General features: G+C 39.8%; 3 protein-coding genes across 3 annotated transcripts; all 3 read right to left on the minus strand.

Moving 5' to 3' along the window:
* Positions 1–1,709: 1,709 nt before the first annotated feature.
* Positions 1,710–2,210, minus strand: LOC110738952. The gene has a single exon (XM_021919398.1). It carries the CDS (start codon positions 2,208–2,210, stop codon positions 1,710–1,712), a length of 501 nt encoding a protein of 166 aa, XP_021775090.1.
* Positions 2,211–2,919: 709 nt separating this feature from the next.
* Positions 2,920–6,535, minus strand: LOC110739010 (zinc finger MYM-type protein 1-like). Its single transcript, XM_021919464.1, has 2 exons — positions 5,908–6,535; positions 2,920–5,559 (listed from the first exon to the last, which is right to left on the minus strand). Exon 2 carries the CDS (start codon positions 4,774–4,776, stop codon positions 3,580–3,582), a length of 1,197 nt encoding a protein of 398 aa, XP_021775156.1. The 5' UTR covers positions 4,777–5,559; positions 5,908–6,535; the 3' UTR covers positions 2,920–3,579.
* LOC110738954 lies at positions 3,045–3,509 on the minus strand. Its single transcript, XM_021919399.1, has one exon. It carries the CDS (start codon positions 3,507–3,509, stop codon positions 3,045–3,047), a length of 465 nt encoding a protein of 154 aa, XP_021775091.1.
* Positions 6,536–18,297: the final 11,762 nt, after the last annotated feature.

Genomic DNA, 18,297 nt, shown 5'->3' on the forward strand with positions numbered 1-18,297 from the left:
AATTCTAATCAGATTGAACCGCCTGACATAGGAGCGCAGCCCTTCTCTCTCCCCCTGCTTAATGGTGCTCAAGTCAAGACTTGTTTTCTTTGCAGGGATGTTCATTGAGAAGTTGGAAGCAAACAGGAAGGCAAGCTTCCTAAAACTATCGATGGACCCAGCTGGCAAGTTGCCAAACCATTGTTGGGCAATGCCCTTCAACGGTGCCGGGAAGCACCGACACCAAGTGGCATCATCCAACCCTTGTAAGTACATGAGGTTTGTGTATGCCATGAGGTGATCTTCCGGGTTGGTGGTACCATCATAGGTACCTACCAACACATTTTTAACCTTGGCCGGCTGTGCCGCCTCGGTTATCTCCCGGGTGAACGCAGAAGGTTGTTCACCCAGGCGGAGCATACGGAGCTGCCAGTCCAGTGGCTGGGCATTGTTGTATGCCGCCTGACCTCCGAAGAAGGCCGGATGCATGAAATAAGAAGGATACTGACCGTAGACCTGAGAAGGTACATACGGTGCAGTCCCAATCATCTAAGGGCCAGAATTGACGGTGTTACCGCCTGTCTGGCTCTCATGTAGGGAAAGTGCATTCCCTGCAGAGGTGTTGTTGAAGCTGTCTGGAAAGTTTGACGTAGAAGCTGACTCAGACAATTGTTGATTCCTCTTGCGGGTGATGATCTCCCGGGCATCAAGAGTTGATTTTTTTGCTTCCCACCGGCTGTTGAGTCTGGCAGGGATTGTTGGTATTCCTCTAAGGCAGAAGAATTTTGGACCAATCAATGGTCCCGGCTGCCTTCTCCTTTCGATGAGGAGTTTGCTGCCGACCTCTGACTGACTTCCCCTTTTCCAAAGGAGTATTTTTGCCGACTGGCCCCTACTTGGGCTAGCCCGACTCTTAGTGATTAGATGTTTGATTTCACCCTTGAAACTTGTCATGAATCTCATGAGTTCATCTCGGGTGATAGGTGCTGATCCAGCTGCCGTGTGGGTTTCCCCTTCCGGCTGCCCAGGAGGTCGATTTGTACCCGCATGGGTGGCACCCCGCTCTAGAGTGTCTCTGGGTCGGATGCGCTTGGTTATCAGAGAGCCATCATCGGCTGTATAAGTTTCAACCTGAGGATCTTCATCCTCTTGGTCTGTGAAAACTTCTGGGTCATCGCCCAGACGCTTAGGGGGTGGTACAGACTCTTTAACCATCTTCGAGGTACTCTCCCCACAGACGGCGCCAAATGTTTTGGGTGTTTTTGTCCCTCGGGAGAGTTACGTCACAAAGACTGGTCCGGCTGAGTTGTACATGCAAAACAACGGAGACTCCGGGTGGTTGGAGCTCCGCCTCCGAAGATCAAGTTAGTAACTTGAAAGGGAATAAAGAGTACGAAAATTTAGGTGGGGATCTGCTTACATTCCAAGCTCAGGTGTTTTTCTGATGAGAGAGAATGTGGGTGTAATAAATGATTGAACGTGTCCCCAAAGTCGGGAAATATCTCCTTATTTATAGGGTCGTTGGAGAATGTGCCCCTGTCTAGGTCACTTGACCTAGATTCTAGTGGGTTGCGCCGTTTTACGGCGCTTCTTGGGATTTGGGCCCTTAAAGGCCGCCATTTCAGAGGTTTATCCAAGGGGGCCATGTGTCAAGAGGATATTAGGTCACGTGGGCCATCCTAAACTCAACACGTGGCCTCCTCTCATTAGTCCACGTGTCTAGGGTATTTTTACCCTAAATAGTCATCCTCCTCGATTTCTAGCACAATAAAATCTACGGGAATTGTGAAACCACCAATCCTAAGGGGAACATCTTCAACTCTTCCTTTTGGAAACTTAATAGATCTATCAGCCAATTGCAAGGTTATGTTCGTAGGAAGAAGTTCTCCTAGCTTAAGCTTCTTGAACACCGAGTAATACATAATGCTAACACTAGCACCTAAGTCACTCAAAGCATTTTCAAACAACTTACTCTTGATCTTGCAAGGAATAGAGAAATTGCCTGGATATTCCATCTTCTTCGGTAGGTCATTGTGAATCAAAGCACTACAACACTCACCAAGCTCTACCAAATCTACCTCATTGAACTCTCTCTTGCCACTCAAAATATCCTTAAGGAATTTGGAATATCTAGGCATTGGGGTCATAGCTTCGGTAAGAGGGATAGAAATATGGACCTCCTTCAACATGACAAGAAATCTCCCAAATTGTTCATCTAACTTGTTCCTCATAAACTTTTGGGGATATGGAAGGTCGGGTTTTCTCACTTCCTCTTGCACTCTCTCAACACTCTTTTTTTTCTCAAGGACTTCCTCCTTGCTCACACTCTTCGAAACATCTTTCTCTTTTTCCTCACTTGAGTCACAAATCACTCTTCCTCTCATCCTCCTCACTATTCCTAGAAACTCTCTCTTCAAGAACTTTTCCACTCCTTGTGGTGATAGAATAAACGGGTTTCTTAGGATCAACTCCTTGAGAGGGTAGTGAAGAAGGGCTAGCACAATCTTTCAAAGTGTTGGCTAGTTGAGTGATTTGGGTTTCAAGCATCTTGTTGTGTGTCATTATCTCATTGAACTTCTTATCACTCACCGACATGTAGGTGTTCAAAATCTTGGTTTGGTTCTCAATGATCTCCTCTAAGGTAGTCTTAATTGGAAGATGGGGGTTGAGCATAAGAATTATCACCATTTCCTTGAGGTCTTGGAGAAAGTCCGGGTGAGGGTCCCCTTTGGCTGTTGTTTTGAAAATTTCCCCTATTTTGATTGTTCCAATTACCTCGGCCTTGATTGTTACCAAAATTTTGGTGTTGGCCACCAAAACCATGAGATTGGCCTTGATTTACATACCATTGGCTTTGGTTTTGATTACTATAACCTTGGTTATTATAGTCAGTGGCGGATCCAGGAATTTATAAATGGGGGTCTAAAATAAACTTTCAACTTAATCATACCAATGTACGAACAACAAAGTAAAGAAATGTCAAGATACATCACCGAAAATTACAAATTGTTTTCAATAATACAAACCAAATACATTCATAAGGGGGAAAACAAAATAAAAAAAAATTATAATTGTTCTCGTCGAGTTTTTATTTCTTGAAATCGCTTCATGATATCATCATCACTAATTTCAAGGAAGATGTTTCTCTCTATGAAAGTAACCAAACAATCGTTTAAAAATTGATCACCCATGCTATTTCGTAACTTATTCTTCACATAATTCATTGATGAAAATGCTCTTTCCACACTTGCGGTTTCCACGGGAAGAATCATCACCAACTTTATGAGCAAATAAACCTGTTGGAACACTTGACACTTTTTTGTTTCAACTAACTTCATGGAGAGTTCACTAAGATCATTTAATCCCCAAAATCTATCATCTCTTCTCATATTAGTAATATAGTTCCCTAGTTGATCATCAAGGCTTAACAAATCAGCACTTGAGAACTCATCTTCATAATACTCGTCAAGTTTTAGTATCTTTTGTTTATCAAAGGAAGAGAAAACATCAACGGGACTTAAAGAAGCCATTTTAACAAGTAATTCCATACTAACCTCATCGAATCGATTATTAAGCTCTTGTAGTTGAAGATCAATTACACTAAAAAAATACTTCAAATCGAAAATGATGCATATTAGTAGTATCCAAACAACCACGTTTTTTCCTTCCCGGAGGAGTATACACACCATTCATATCAAGAACACTAATGCCATTTTTCTCACAGAATGTAGTGGTTGTGGTAAGGAAATTATCCCACCCACTTTCTCTCATGTCTTGTAATCTTTCTTTAGTCAAAGAAACAAGTGACATGGCATTAACAATATCTTGATCTCCTTTTTTCAAAGCCTTATTTAATTCATTTACAATCCCAAATATTGTTTTCATCAAGTGGATCATGAAAATAAAATCAAATGACTCAATTGCAAAACTCACATTATCCACTTTTCGAGCATCATCTGAATTTCTAGCATCATCCCCAATTAAATCAAGCACCTCACAAATTGCAGGATACAAAGAAATCACATTTACCATCAATTTATAATAAGATCCCCAACATGTGTCACATGGCCTAGCTAAGGCAAGTTCTTGATTCTTACCTTTTCCACTTTCACGTTCACCATTTTCAATAGCTTTAGTAAATTTTTCAGCTTGTTTTCCCCTAAGAACATCTTTTCTCTTACAAGATACTCTGACAACATTTAATAAATCACCAAGTGTGTCAAAAATCCAACCACAATCTTTGCTTTTCTTAGAAACGGCAACAAGAGTCAATTGAAGTTGGTGAGCAAAACAATGAATGTAGTATGCAGAAGATGTTTCATTCTTGATTAAAGTTTTGAGCCCATTAATTTCACCCTTCACATTACTAGCCCCATCATATCCTTGCCCCCGAACTCTGGACAAACTCAAAGAATGTTCATTAAGCAAAGAAAGGATAGCTTCTTTAAGAGACAAGGCAGTGGTGTCCCGAACATGAACAATCCCAAGAAACCGTTCCACTATCATTCCTTTCTTATCAACATAACGCACACACAAAGCCATTTGTTCCTTTTGAGATGCATCACTAGACTCGTCGAATAAAATGCCAAAATAATCGTCACCAATATCATTCACAATTGCTTTAGTAGTTTCTGTAGCACAAGAATTGATAAGATCTTTCTGAATTGAAGGAGCAGTCATTTGATTATTCCCTGGAGAAATTTTTAAGACTACATTTCCTACATCTTCATTTTTTCGGCAACCCATTGAAAAGTTCAAGAAAATTTCCTTTATTATTTGAATCTTCACTTTCATCATGGCCACGAAATGCCAATCCTTGGCGCAAAAGAAATCTCAAACATTGAAGTGAAGTAGTCAAATGGACTCTATAATCATATTTTGCTTGATCTGAAGCTTGAGTCAAGGAAGTTTGGATGGATGTTTTTGGATTTTTTATATCTTCAAACTTTTGTAAAGCTTGATTATGATCACTATTAACCCCACCAATATGTTTCCTAAATCTAACTGGCCTATTCCAACTTCTAAATCCATTAACAACAAAAGCATCCCCCCTGCAGCTTTAGAAGTTTCATTCTTAAACAAATAGCACACAAGGCAAAATGCAGCATCTTTTGACTCATTATACTCAAGCCAAGTATATTTCTTAAACCAAGAACGATTAAAGCGACGTAATGTACCTCCTCCGAAGTTTGATTGAAGAAATTTGTGAGTAAGTGGCTGACAAGGACCTCTCTGTATATATACTCTCCTCACTGCATCTTGGTCCATCGGATGATACTCCATAATTTTTCTCCTTTTAGCTGGATCATGTGGCAATGAAGTAACATCAAGCTCACTTTTTCTCTCCCTTGATGCAAATGTTGTACTCCCATTTGTAGTAGGTATTGATCCCGTTCCGGTTTCCTGAGTTTCCGGTGTGTTATTTGATGGGGATGAACACTCTTGCTCTGTTTGAGTTGTTGGAGGTTGAGTTGGTGATGAAGAACTTGCCTCACTTCTTTTGGATTTTTGAATAAACCAATCCAAAGTTCCTTTCTTTTTCTTACGGGGAGGACTACTCCTATCATCAACCATCTTTCACTGATAGAAAAATAGAATACTCTAAATAAGTAAATAGTCATAAACAAACTAATAAAAAAATCAGTCACATTTGCACAATTAGCAATTGCACAGTATTAGAATTTAGAATAAGACAATCATTCAATTTCATGTAAATTTAATCAATTACCTAAGTTAATCACTCACACACAGTCACTTTAATAGTCTAATTAGTACTCTAAAGTTGAAATCTACAATCTAAATCAATCAAATACACAAATTAATTCTATAAAGTACAAATTAATTCTTGAATTTTGATCAAACATTTCAAAGTAAAGGCAAGAAGTATATAAATTTGTACAATAAGGAAAAATTAATTAACCTTAATACCTTGTATTCTTGTATATTAATTCAAGTGTAGACAATGCTGCTTGGAGAAGTCGGAACTCAGAAGCGGTCAGCGGCGACGAACTTTTCCGGCAGCGAACTCAGGTCGACAAAACTAGCGGTGACTCGGTGAGTCAGTGAGGTTGGGTTAGGCAGCAGTTGGGCAGTAGTACTAAGCAGATCTGGGCATTTGAGCTATTGAGGCATTTGAGTTAGAGAGAGAAAGTTGGGTAAGGGTTGAAAAGGGTGAGTGACTGAACAAGAACTTTTAAAAAAAAATTAAAATAAATAAATATTTCTTTTTATGTACCCCTATCACGTGAAACACTTAGGAGAATTGGAGAAATAAGGAGCCACTACTTAGCTTGTGACACATTTAGAATGGGGGTTCAATTTTTTTGGGCCTTTTTTTTTAACTATCTTGGGCTTTGTACCTGATTTTTTTTTTTTTAACAAAATGGGGCTGCAATTGCTCACCATAAGGGCTTAATAGGTCCACCCCTGATTATAGTTACCTTGGAAACCTTGATTTCCTTGGTTCCTATAACCACCATTGTTGTAGTTATCAAAATTACCTTGTTGGTGAGAATTCTTATCCCAAAATTCCTTGGACCATCAAATCTTTGTCCATTGTTATTATTAGAAACAAAATTTACTTGCTCACAATCATTGTTTTCAACATCATCACAATTCTCAAAATCATTTGGACTATTTGAAGAATCATGGTCATAAGACCCAGAAACATCACAAAAAACACAACCACTTGGCATATTACTCGAAGTAGAAAGAAAAGTAGAGTTAGAAAGTGTACCTCTCCCTTTTATGTGGGAGGGAAGACTTGGTGCAATCGAAGAGGCACTCTCTAGCTTGGGTTTAATCAATGTCATCTCCTTTCCCAAGTTTGAGATTTGGGAAGACAAGCTATTGATTGCATTAAGATGATCAACCGAATAAACCGTTGAGCCACTCTTGCTTACGGACTCTCTCTCTCCCTCTTGCCAATCCATGTACTGACGAACTACATCCTCAATTATATCTACAACCTCTTCTTCGGTCTTGTTCATAATCGGGCCTCCGGCTCCAACATCAAGACACGACTTCCCTTGGGGGCTCAATCCTCCATAGAAAATTTGTATGATTTGATAGGTTAGAATTCCCTGATGAGGATATTCACGTTGATACTCCTTGTATCTTTCCCAAGCCTCATACAAACTCTCACTAGGCTTTTGCTTGAAACTTTGGATTAGAGCTCTTGCCTCGGCGGTCTTCTTTTGAGGATAGAAGCGAGAAAGAAAATCCTTAGTAACCTCATCCCAAGTTCTCAAGTAATTAGGTTTCACTTCCTTGTCCGACCATTCCAAAGCCCTTCCGATTAGAGAAAACAGAAATAGCTTAAGCCCTATGAAATCTTGAGAAACCCCATTGACCTTGATGGTATTACAATACTTCTCGAACTCTTTGAGATGGTTTAGTGGGCTTTCATGCTTAGATCCACTAAATTGCCTTCGTTCAATCATTGTTATCATTGTCGGCCTTATCTCAAAGTCATTGGCAGGAGTTGTTGGTGGAGCTATGCCACTCTCAAACCTATATGCGTCGGGAGTTCCCAACTCCTTCAAAGCAACTCTTGGATTATCTCCCATGCTTACTTGATCCTCCTCTTCTCTTTCTTGGTGAATTTCCTCTCTTGGAGAGCTTGGACTCAAAGAACGATTAGCAACCCTTATCCTTTTTATTGTTTTCTCGATTTCCGAATCAAATGGCACTAAAGTCCTTCCTCTTATCCTACGCATACAAAAACTCAAAGAAAATATCAATAGCACGGCTACAAATGTAGCCTAAAGAGAAAAATCTTTTTGTATTTTTGAGAATAAGTGAAAAAGACTCAACAACAATAGCAAACAACTACTCCATTCCCCGGAAACGGCACCATTTTTTATCTAGGACGGAGACTAGGTCGTTGAAAACTAATCTACCCTCGGTCAAAACAAAATTTGTAATCTCTCAACACACCCTTATACCAAGCATAGAGTAAGTCGAGGGTTAAACCACTAGGAATGGGAGATGAATGCTAATGCTAAAGCTAAGCTATTTCTAAGCAATGAAGTGAGGTGTGTATATTCTAAACAATCAAAATGAAACCAAATTTATCAAGCCCTAGGGTTAGGATCCACATATACTCGGAATGGATATAGCTAATCGGAATTGGAGATGACTAAGTCAAGTGTTGCGAAGGAAAATTAATTAAGCAATCAAGAGAGTAAGGTAGGCTAATCTCCTAGAGTTCAAGCTGGCGTCAACTACGAGAGACTCTAACTAGGAACCTTGCAAACCTACTCAATCGACAAAAGCAAGCCACAAATCAATTTTCCGTATCAATGCGAGCTTACAATGCATTCTAGTGTAACAATCAAAGTAAGCTACTCTTCAATTAATCACACACATGGACTTAATCAATCAACCTATTTAATCACAACATCAACTCCATCAATTTCCCCCAATTAGCATCAATCCATTACTCATATATGCTTAACCATTCCCCTAAAAAGAGAACTACTCACAATCCATTGAAACCAAGATCGAAACTAAGCTAATCAACAATTTCATCATCATTATATCAGTAAAACTAATTCAATCACAAATTCAATTCAAACTTGAACAATCAACAAAACAATTGAAATGATAAGCTAAACATTGCATTAAAGTAAAAGAAATCCTTACAAACTTGCTTCAATTCAATGGACAAAATGCTAGAATTACCAATCTTCAATCATCAATCAAGAACTTCTCTCTCTACAATCTAGAATTTCTCCCTCTACAATTCTAATTCTAATTCTTCTCTAATTTCTGAAAAATTCTTCTCCCTCTAAAAATAGAAAGAAAATCTATAAATAGTATAACTAACTAAGAGAAATTAGTTAGATCGTCCCCAAATAAACCCGTACAGGCGCGGCCAACTATAAGTGAGAGCGCGGCCGCGCAAATCTGGGTACGGAACAGAGACCCAGACAGGCGCGCCTGCGCCACCAAGCCGCGCCATAGCCGCGCGCGCCCACGCCTGGGAACAGGGCAGCCCTCTTCACTATCATGCCGATGCTCCTCGTGTGTTCCACTTAATTCTCTTGATAAACACGAGACATTGCAGTTTCTAAACTCCATGTTTATGGGTTCAACGCGAGAAATCATGCCCCCACAGCTTGAATGCACAACTTAAGGACTTTAGGAACTTGCACTTCTCCATGCTTGAGCTTCAAATGGAGAACGTTAGACATCCTAATCAATGCCAAACTTGAGAAGAGGCCTCGAGAAACTTGGATAACAACCTTAACTTGAAAAATAAAGGAAAACAAGAAGATAAAAGAGAAAATAACAAAATAAACCAAGAAATGCATAAAAAAAAAAAAGAAATCCAACTAAAAAAAGAGTAAAATTAAGGAAAAGTTAAGTAAAAGAGCTATAGAATAGCATGAAATTCACCCTAAAAAGAACCAAATGAGTGCCATAAATGACACTCATCAATAGTGCTCAATGATTAGATGGTAGTGGTATTGTTGGGGTTTGGTGAGTCCGACTCTCCGCGGAAACAAACCCAAAAACAAGACCGCACTCGCAATAAATAAAACCATAAACATAATTAAATTAATCACAAGGTTAAGATAAGCTAATTACCTTTGACGCGTGCTTCGCTCCAAAATGAGCTCTTACTTGAAAGCTTCAAGTCCCGCTCACACGGAGACCTCCAACGAAGTCCACCCGCACCAACGAAACCGAATAGGTCCAATGTCTTGGGGTTAGCAAGACCCGACCAATAAAACGCGAGTAATTATATTGAGTTCAAAGGTTTTCACTAATTGTGATGCCTTTTTCAACTCTTACTCAAGCATCATTCCCAATGCCCATACTTGGGTATTTATAGGAAATGATGGGAGTATCATTTACTCTCCCATCAATGTGGGATAGTATGATTTTGCCATTTTATTTTAAAGCTAAAATAAAATTAATAATCAAGCTAGTATTAAATCAACAAGTGGCAAGCTCATGTGAGTGGTTAGGTGAGGACCACTTGGAGAAGGGGGGGACCAAACTTGATCCCCGCTCCCTCTCCCATAACCGGCCACCTCACTCCACACACACTCAAGGACCACAAGCCACATGGCACCCTCCCTTGGGCACCAAGGCAACCAAGGTGGGCTGCCATGTGCTGTTGTCCGTGGCAGCCACGCCCAGCAAGCCCAGCAGGCCCAGCACTCGCATGCGGGCTGCCAGGCGCTGTTGGCCAGCAAGCCCAGCATGCTTGTGCGGGCTGCTGCTGGCCTTGTGCCTTGGCCAGCGCTGCTAGGCAGCAAGCAATGGCCCAGCCATGCTGCTGCTAGCTATGGCGAGCTAGCGTACATAGCGTGCTAGCTGCTGCAGCTTGTTGCGGCATGGCTTGCTAGCCATTGCGCGCACAAGGCTGTGCCTAGCATGCTAGCACGCACTAGGCAGCGCCTAGCCTTGCGATGCTAGCCTGGGTGCGCAAGCACGCACCAGCCAGCCTAGGCTCGGCTTGGTGCGCATGCAAGCCACCATGCTAGGCCGTACGCCCTTAGCATTTGGTTTTCTTGGGCATTCCGATGCTAGGGGTATTTTGGTCTTTTGTTGATTTATTACTATTTCTCGTCTCGTCTTTCACTATTTTTCGACTCGACTTCCGACGCTCGGTTTCGACGCTCTAAGCTCGAATTTCCGACGTCTAAATAAATATTACTCGGTCGACTCATTAATTCCTTCCGAATTAATTCGTCGGTCGGGTTTGTTGAATGCTTGGGTGTGACCCGAAGGGTTCAGTCAAGATTAAGCTGTAATATTAATTATTCACTAATATTACTGATCGGAAGCGGCCTCCACCCAGGCATTCCGATCACTTGACCTCACTGAATATATTAGCTTTCTAATAATTTTGAACCCACTAACGGAATAGTACACTTGTTCAAAGGACACCATTCCTTTCAATCTCCCACTTGTCCTTCCGGACAAGTGCGCATTTTGTGTACAACCTTTTTCCTATGTCGCTTAATGTCTCTTCATGAACTATAAGGTAAGATTTATTTTGTCATCCTTATTACTTCCAGAAGTGTTTCCCGATTTCGAGTCCGACTGTCAATAAACAGATGATTTCTAAAATCCATCCGAGCACGGCCATGCATTTTACAGTCTCGCTCTACGAGAGGCCTTGTATACAACAAAGACATCTTCCCTATTTTAGTAGGGGGACATTCCCAGTCTTGTAATATAGCTCCTCATACTGAGAGGACCTAGTTGCCCGAGTGTTGCTGTTATAATCCCCTATTACGGCAGACGTTTGACAACATCAAAGCGAACTAGTACTCAAACAAGAGAACTCACAATACTCATGGTCGAGTAAATAGGTTCTGATAGCCATAATGAGAAGTATACTTATGACAAAAAAAAATTTCTTAATTTCTTAAAGTATTCTCATACGTCGATCCAGTATGGTTCTAAACCAATACCTGTGCAAATGATTTATGACAATCATGTCCTTGTAGCACATGAAACGGTGCTATAAATCAAACTACACACTAATCTCAATCGGTCATTAATCGTCCATCGTTTAAATGACCTTGATTAGGGATAATTTTCGATTATAATATTCAATGTTCACTTAATAGGTGTTTCCTTACCAAGACTGGTCTTGATACCCTATTTTGAATATTCTCATAATTGAATGGACTCATTATTTAATCCTAAACCACAATTAAATAGCATAACGGAGTAATAAAATATTGCATGAAATTTTATATTACTCCAAAACTTGAATGGTTTTCCTTAGCGTCTTACATTAATTTTTCTCAAAATTAACTAAAACACTAAACAAGGAAATCAAAGCCAGTCTCCTACATGCTTGATTCCCATTGCCTCAATGTGCTTGTTGTGCTTCACTTGAGGCAAAGGTTTAGTAAGTGGATCGGCTACATTGTCATCCGTTCCAACTTTGCAAATTCTGATTTCACCCTTTGATTTCCATTCTCGAATCATGTGAAATCGCCGCTTGACATGTTTGACCTTCTGATGTTCCCTAGGCTCTCTGGCCTGAGCAATAGCTCCATTGTTGTCATAATAGAGGGCTATTGGACCCTTTATTGAGGGTACAACATCAAGTTCACCAACGAACTTACGAGTCCAAACAGCCTCCTTAGCTACTTCAGCAGCTGCTAAGTATTCGGCTTCAGTTGTAGAATCTGCAGTTGTACTCTGCTTTGCGCTCTTCCAACTAAACGCCCTTCCATTTAGACATAACACATATCCAGATTGCGATTTGAAATCGTCTCTGTCTGTCTGGAAGCTTGCGTCAGTATAACCTTCCACAACTAAATCCTCTACACCACCATACACCAGGAATTTATCCTTGTTCCTTTTCAAGTACTTTAGGATATTTATGGCCGCAGTCCAATGCGCCTCTCCTGGGTCTGATTGGTAACGGCTCGTAGCACTCAAGGCATACGATACATCTGGCCTAGTACATATCATGGCATACATGATCGATTCAATAAGCGAAGCATATGGAATCTGATTCATTCTTACCCGCTCATCAGGTGTCTGTGGACACTGCTTCTTGCTTAGGGTTATGCCATGTGACATTGGCAGGTGACCTCTCTTGGCCTCCTCCATGCCAAATCGAGCAAGTACCTTATCAATATAAGTACTCTGACTCAATCCAATTATCCTTTTCGATCTATCCCTATAGATCTTGATGCCTAGTATGTAATGAGCCTCTCCCAAGTCTTTCATTGAGAAGCACTTTCCAAGCCAGGCCTTTACAGACTCTAACAACGGAATGCTGTTTCCAATGAGCAATATGTCATCGACATATAAGACTTGGAAGGCGATGTCACTCCCACTAACCTTCTTGTAAACACAAGATTCATCTGGATTCTTGATAAAACCAAACTTACTGATGGCTTCATCGAATCGCAGATTCCAACTTCTGCTTGCTTGCTTTAATCCATAAATGGACTTCTTAAGCTTACAAACTTTCCTAGCATTGTTTTGGTCGAAAAAAACCTTCAGGTTGTGTCATATACACAATTTCTTCCAAATAACCATTAAGGAAGGCGGTTTTGACGTCCATCTGCCATATTTCATAATTGTAATATGCAGCAATCGCTAGGAGGATCCGAACGGATTTAAGCATTGCGACGGATGAAAAGGTTTCATCGTAATCAATACCATGAACTTGTCTGTAACCTTTTGCCACCAATCTAGCTTTGTAAATGAATACATTTCCATCTTTGTCGGTTTTCAACTTGAAAATCCACTTACATCCAATAGGTGTATAACCTTCGGGTAAGTCAACCAAGTCCCAGACTTGATTTTCAAACATGGAATCCATTTCAGATCTCATGGCCTCTTGCCATTTAGCAGAGTCGGTGCTTGCCATCGCTTGCTTGTAGGTTGCCGGTTCATCTCCATCCATAATCAGGATGTCCTGATTCTCGGTTAATACTAAACCAAGATATCTATCAGGTTGAGATCTCGGCCTCTGAGACCTACGTAGGGTAATGGATTGAGCATTTGCATTGTCGGTTCGACTTTGCACATTTTGATCATTTTGACATGCGTCAACAGATGCTGTTTGAGCACTTTGACTGTCATTATGATTTTGTTGCTCATCCTCACGAACTTCGTCGAGTTCGATTTTCCTCCCACTTATCATTTTGGAAAGGTGCTCCTTCCCCAAAAAGACACCATCGCGAGCAACAAACACTTTATTCTCCGATTTGTTGTAGAAGTAATACCCTTTGGTTTCTTTTGGGTAGCCCACAAAGTAAACCTTGTCAGATTTGGGATGAAGTTTGTCAGAAATCAATTTCATGACATATGCTTCGCATCCCCATATCTTTAGAAAAGATAACCTAGGAGGTTTCTTCGTCCATAATTCATATGGAGTCTTTTCTACAGCTTTTGATGGAGCACGGTTCAGTGTTAGTGCCGCAGTTAGAAGTGCGTGTCCCCAGAAAGAGATAGGAAGATTACTAAGACCCATTGTTGATCGTACCATGTCTAACAAAGTTCGATTTCTCCTTTCGGATACTCCGTTCCATTGTGGAGTTCCTGGAGGTGTCAATTCTGAAAGTATACCCTTTTCTTTCAGATGGTCATCGAATTTTTGGCTCAAGTATTCACCACCTCGATCCGATCGAAGGGCTTTGATTTTCTTGCCAAGCTGATTTTCAACTTCACTCTAAAATTCTTTGAATTTTTCAAATGATTCAGATTTATGCGACATGAGGTAGACATAGCCATATCTACTATAGTCGTCTGTGAAAGTGATGAAATATCGATGTCCATTTCTTGTGGTTGAGCTCATTGGTCCACATACATCGGTATGTATAAGACCCAATAAGTCACTTGCCCTTTCTCCCAACTTGGAGAATGGCCGTTTAATCATCTTTCCTAATAGACATCCCTCGCAATTCTCAAACGATTCTAAATCGAAAGAGTCAAGAACACCTTCTTGTAGAAGTTTCTTGATGCGTTTGATGTTGATGTGGCCAAGACGACAATGCCACAAGTAAGTCTGATTTGACTCTATGGTCTTAGCTCTTTTGGTATCATTATAAACAATTTGTCCAAAGACACAAACATGTCATTCCATAAATATAAACAAGATGATATGTCTTGTGATCAAGTTCAAAATGACGTCCAACGCCACAAGATCAAAATATGGTAGATAAAACTAAACAAGTTTTAAATCTAGACAAAATATGAGATTACAAGCTTTCTTTGAAAGATTATCTTCTTCTTCCACTTGTGTACTCATATCCACTTGAAAAGCACCGCTCACTTTGTTCCTGAAACAGGAGCATATAGTGAGCCAATTTTCCGGTATCTAATACCTTATAAATGGCTTATGTTCAAGTGTAAAGATGATACCTGAGATTGAGGTTACTTTTCTTTTCGCCTCATCTTCTAGATACATGCTACATTCTCTTTTGTAGTGTCCGGGTCTACTACAATAGAAGCAGCGCATCTTAGCTTTGTTCTTGAACTCATTCTTCTTTGGTCTCAGAGCAACCTTAGCCTTCTTGCAAGAATAGGTTTTCTGGAGCTCTTGAACAAATTCCATCAAGGACAGTTTGTTCCGCTTGGCCGTAAGTTTCATCTTTAATGCAACATACGCCGAATGAAGTGAGCTTAGTAGCATGAGAGCCGCTTGCTCATCGTCCACTGGTTTTCCAATTAGCTCCAGATGGGTGAATAACCTTGTCATGTTGAGCACATGAGCTTGAAGTGGCATCCCGGGTCTAAGTCTTGCATTATAGACCTTACATACTTCTTGTCTCTCTTTCGTGAGACACCCATCTTGCGGTGGCTTGATCCTCATGTTCAAGAGTGACCTAGTCACATCTTCCACAAGTCCATCATAGTTGCCTCTGGTACTTTTGGTGACTCTCAAATTGACTACATCTTCTAGAGCTTTGAGCATCATGTCCGGAAAATAGTTGGAGAACTTCCCCTTCCATTGTACCGGGATGGAGTTTGCCATGAGTTTGGAAACTCTTTTACAATCCACACTCCATACCTCATGTGCCTCATCACTCATAATCCCCTTTGAGTAGAAACTCGGGATTTGAGTGTCCAGAATGTGCTCTATGTAGCAATTTTGGAGGGTCTTTCGGAGTTCCTCTTCCCATTCCTTAAAGTTTACCAAGTTTAGAGAAATTGGCAACTTTTCGAGCAATTCCGGGAGCATAAGGTCGTTGACATTAGTTGAACACATGACTCTACAATTGAAAGAATTTGAAATAAAAAACCATTCATTATACTTAAATAAGATTGAATTCATGCATTTTAATCAAACTTATTTAAAACGTCTTATTCACACATTAAAGATTGTCCCCATTTTAGGTGAGAATAAGTCAATTCCAAGATCCAAAGAAACAAAGAGTGGTTAAGCATGCTTTGGCTTGTCTTAACACTCAATCTCCTAAGGTAAGCAACGCTTTGCTAATGGCTCCAAGCCACTCTTGGTTGAATAAATCGTCGCATCCAATGCTCTCTAAACAATTTATTCACTTTGCCACGACATGTTAGGACTCCATCACTCATATCGTTGAGTATAACCAAAACCACCTTGCATACCCGGTATGCCTTATGTTCATTGGAGAAGTAGTGATGCCTCGCTTTGGCGTAGCCTACCACTACCCTCGTTTGGTTGGTAAGTGTGTTTTGGAATGTCAAGTTTTACTCAATATTTTAGGGACCTAGGGTTTCTATGTTGGTTGATTTAAGTGAACTTAATTAATCATCTCAACATTCGAAATCCTAAACATGCATCTAAGATATAATTCATATATATATAAACATAAATATATATCGAAAACATAAATAGAGATGCATTTGGCAACTAGCATGACCCCTTGAGATCTTCAAGTCTTCAAAAGGTCTTCATTTGCAACTTCATGGCTTTGTCTTCTAAGAACCCCATCTTCAAGACTTGACCAAAATATTACAATTGCTAGTATCTACGATTAGGACTAATCTAAATATTAAGGTACAAAAATACTCAACGGTTCGCAGACCGTATTTAGATTTACAAAAATACATCACGGATCACAGTCCGTATTTTTTATCCTAATCGGGCCCCACTAGTTGCCATTTCATAAAACCTGTGAGAGAACTTACATTCCATTCATCCATTCACTATCTGTGAATGGCCCATGCATTTTACAACGATAAACAAGTAACAATGCATAAAACGCGCAAGAACTAGTAACTAATCTAGGTGGTTAATCCAATTAACACGCCTAATTAAACTAGTCAAAGTTGTTTTAACCGGTTATGGTAATAACTTAGAGACGCTTCCACTAAATTCCGCATCCAACTTAACTAATCCAATTAATTAAGTCGGTGAACCCAAATATTTGCCAAAATTAATTTTGCAAATGTCGCTCAAAACCCGAGGCCTAGCCTCCAAAAATTTTAATTAAACAAACAAAATAATTAAAATAATTAAAACGACAATTTAAGCAAAATTACGAATTCCAAAATGTCTAAGTGCCTAGCACTAAGACTTGGAGTCCAAAAAAATACCCTTATTTACATATTAAGCAACGCTAAAATTAAATTTAAAATAGCATCGCCTTAATAACCCGGGGTTATTGTGCCAATTATGGGATTGTACGTACCGTACAACAAGCACGTAGTATGCCCATGCGCACCCCCGCAACACCAAGCATGCATGTGGGCTGCTTGTGCTCGCATGCGCTACGCCCAGCCCAGGCAAGCGTAGCAGAACGCACAGCGCGCACAGCCTTATGCTGCTGCTTGCTGCTGGCTAGCGCGCTAAGCTACTGGCAGCGAGCAGCAACCCACGCCCTTCCTCGCACACACAGACGCACAACACCACGCACCTAAGAACGAAGCGCCCAGCAGCCTCGTCAGCCACATATGGGTTGCGTGAGCAGCCCAGCTGGCCGAGAGCTAGCTCGGGGCTCTTAGGCCTCGTGTTGCGTGCTAATGTTTCGAAAATTATCGATTTTGTGTGTGACATTATAAATCAATTCTAAATTAATTTTAGAATCAATTTTGAGGAAAAATGAAAAATTACAAGTCCAACTTAAATAATTCATCCAAAAGCAATTAACCAAATTTATTTCCAAGAACCATTCTTTAATAAAATTGGTTTAACTTGGTGTAATAAAATAAATTAGGGCAATTCTCACTATTAATTTAATCACTTTAAATTAATCTTGAGATTTTGACAAAATAAAAGGGAGTTGGAAAAATGAACATAAGTTCAATAAAGACTCCAACTTTAATACTTGTGACTCCATGAAAAAATTATATCTTCCAATATGAAGATAAACCAATTTCAATCACAAGTTTTAAACTTTATGATTCCAATCAACTAAAAAATGATTAAATCAACAAAGTTTAACCAAAATTCATAGAATTTAGTAACTCAAAGTTTCAATCACTTATCATAAATAAAGATTGAATCTTTAGTACTTGGAAGCAACAAAGAACAACTATTTCACACTTAATGCAATTAATTTGCAATTATGTGAAAAAATAAAACCAAACTTTCAAGCACCAATTACTACCAAGTAATCATACTTAAAGTGGTCTAAAATTGCATATAAATAAAGGATAGAACCAAATTCATAACCACCATAAATATGCAATCAATTTTCAAGGTTAGAAAGACTTAAAATTTTTCGTCAAAACAAAAAATCCCTCGAAAAATGCATTTCTGGTCGTTTTTTTTGGCTAAAAACAGAGTCTTGAAAGGGTAAAACCATTTCCAAAATGCCTTTTCCACCCAAAATTCACTATTTTTGGGTCGAAATCTGGGTTCGGGAGCTGAAGACAGCTCTAATACGAGGTAAA

Source organism: Chenopodium quinoa, unplaced genomic scaffold, assembly GCF_001683475.1.
Source record: "Chenopodium quinoa cultivar QQ74 unplaced genomic scaffold, ASM168347v1, whole genome shotgun sequence".
NCBI lineage: Eukaryota > Viridiplantae > Streptophyta > Magnoliopsida > Caryophyllales > Amaranthaceae > Chenopodium > Chenopodium quinoa.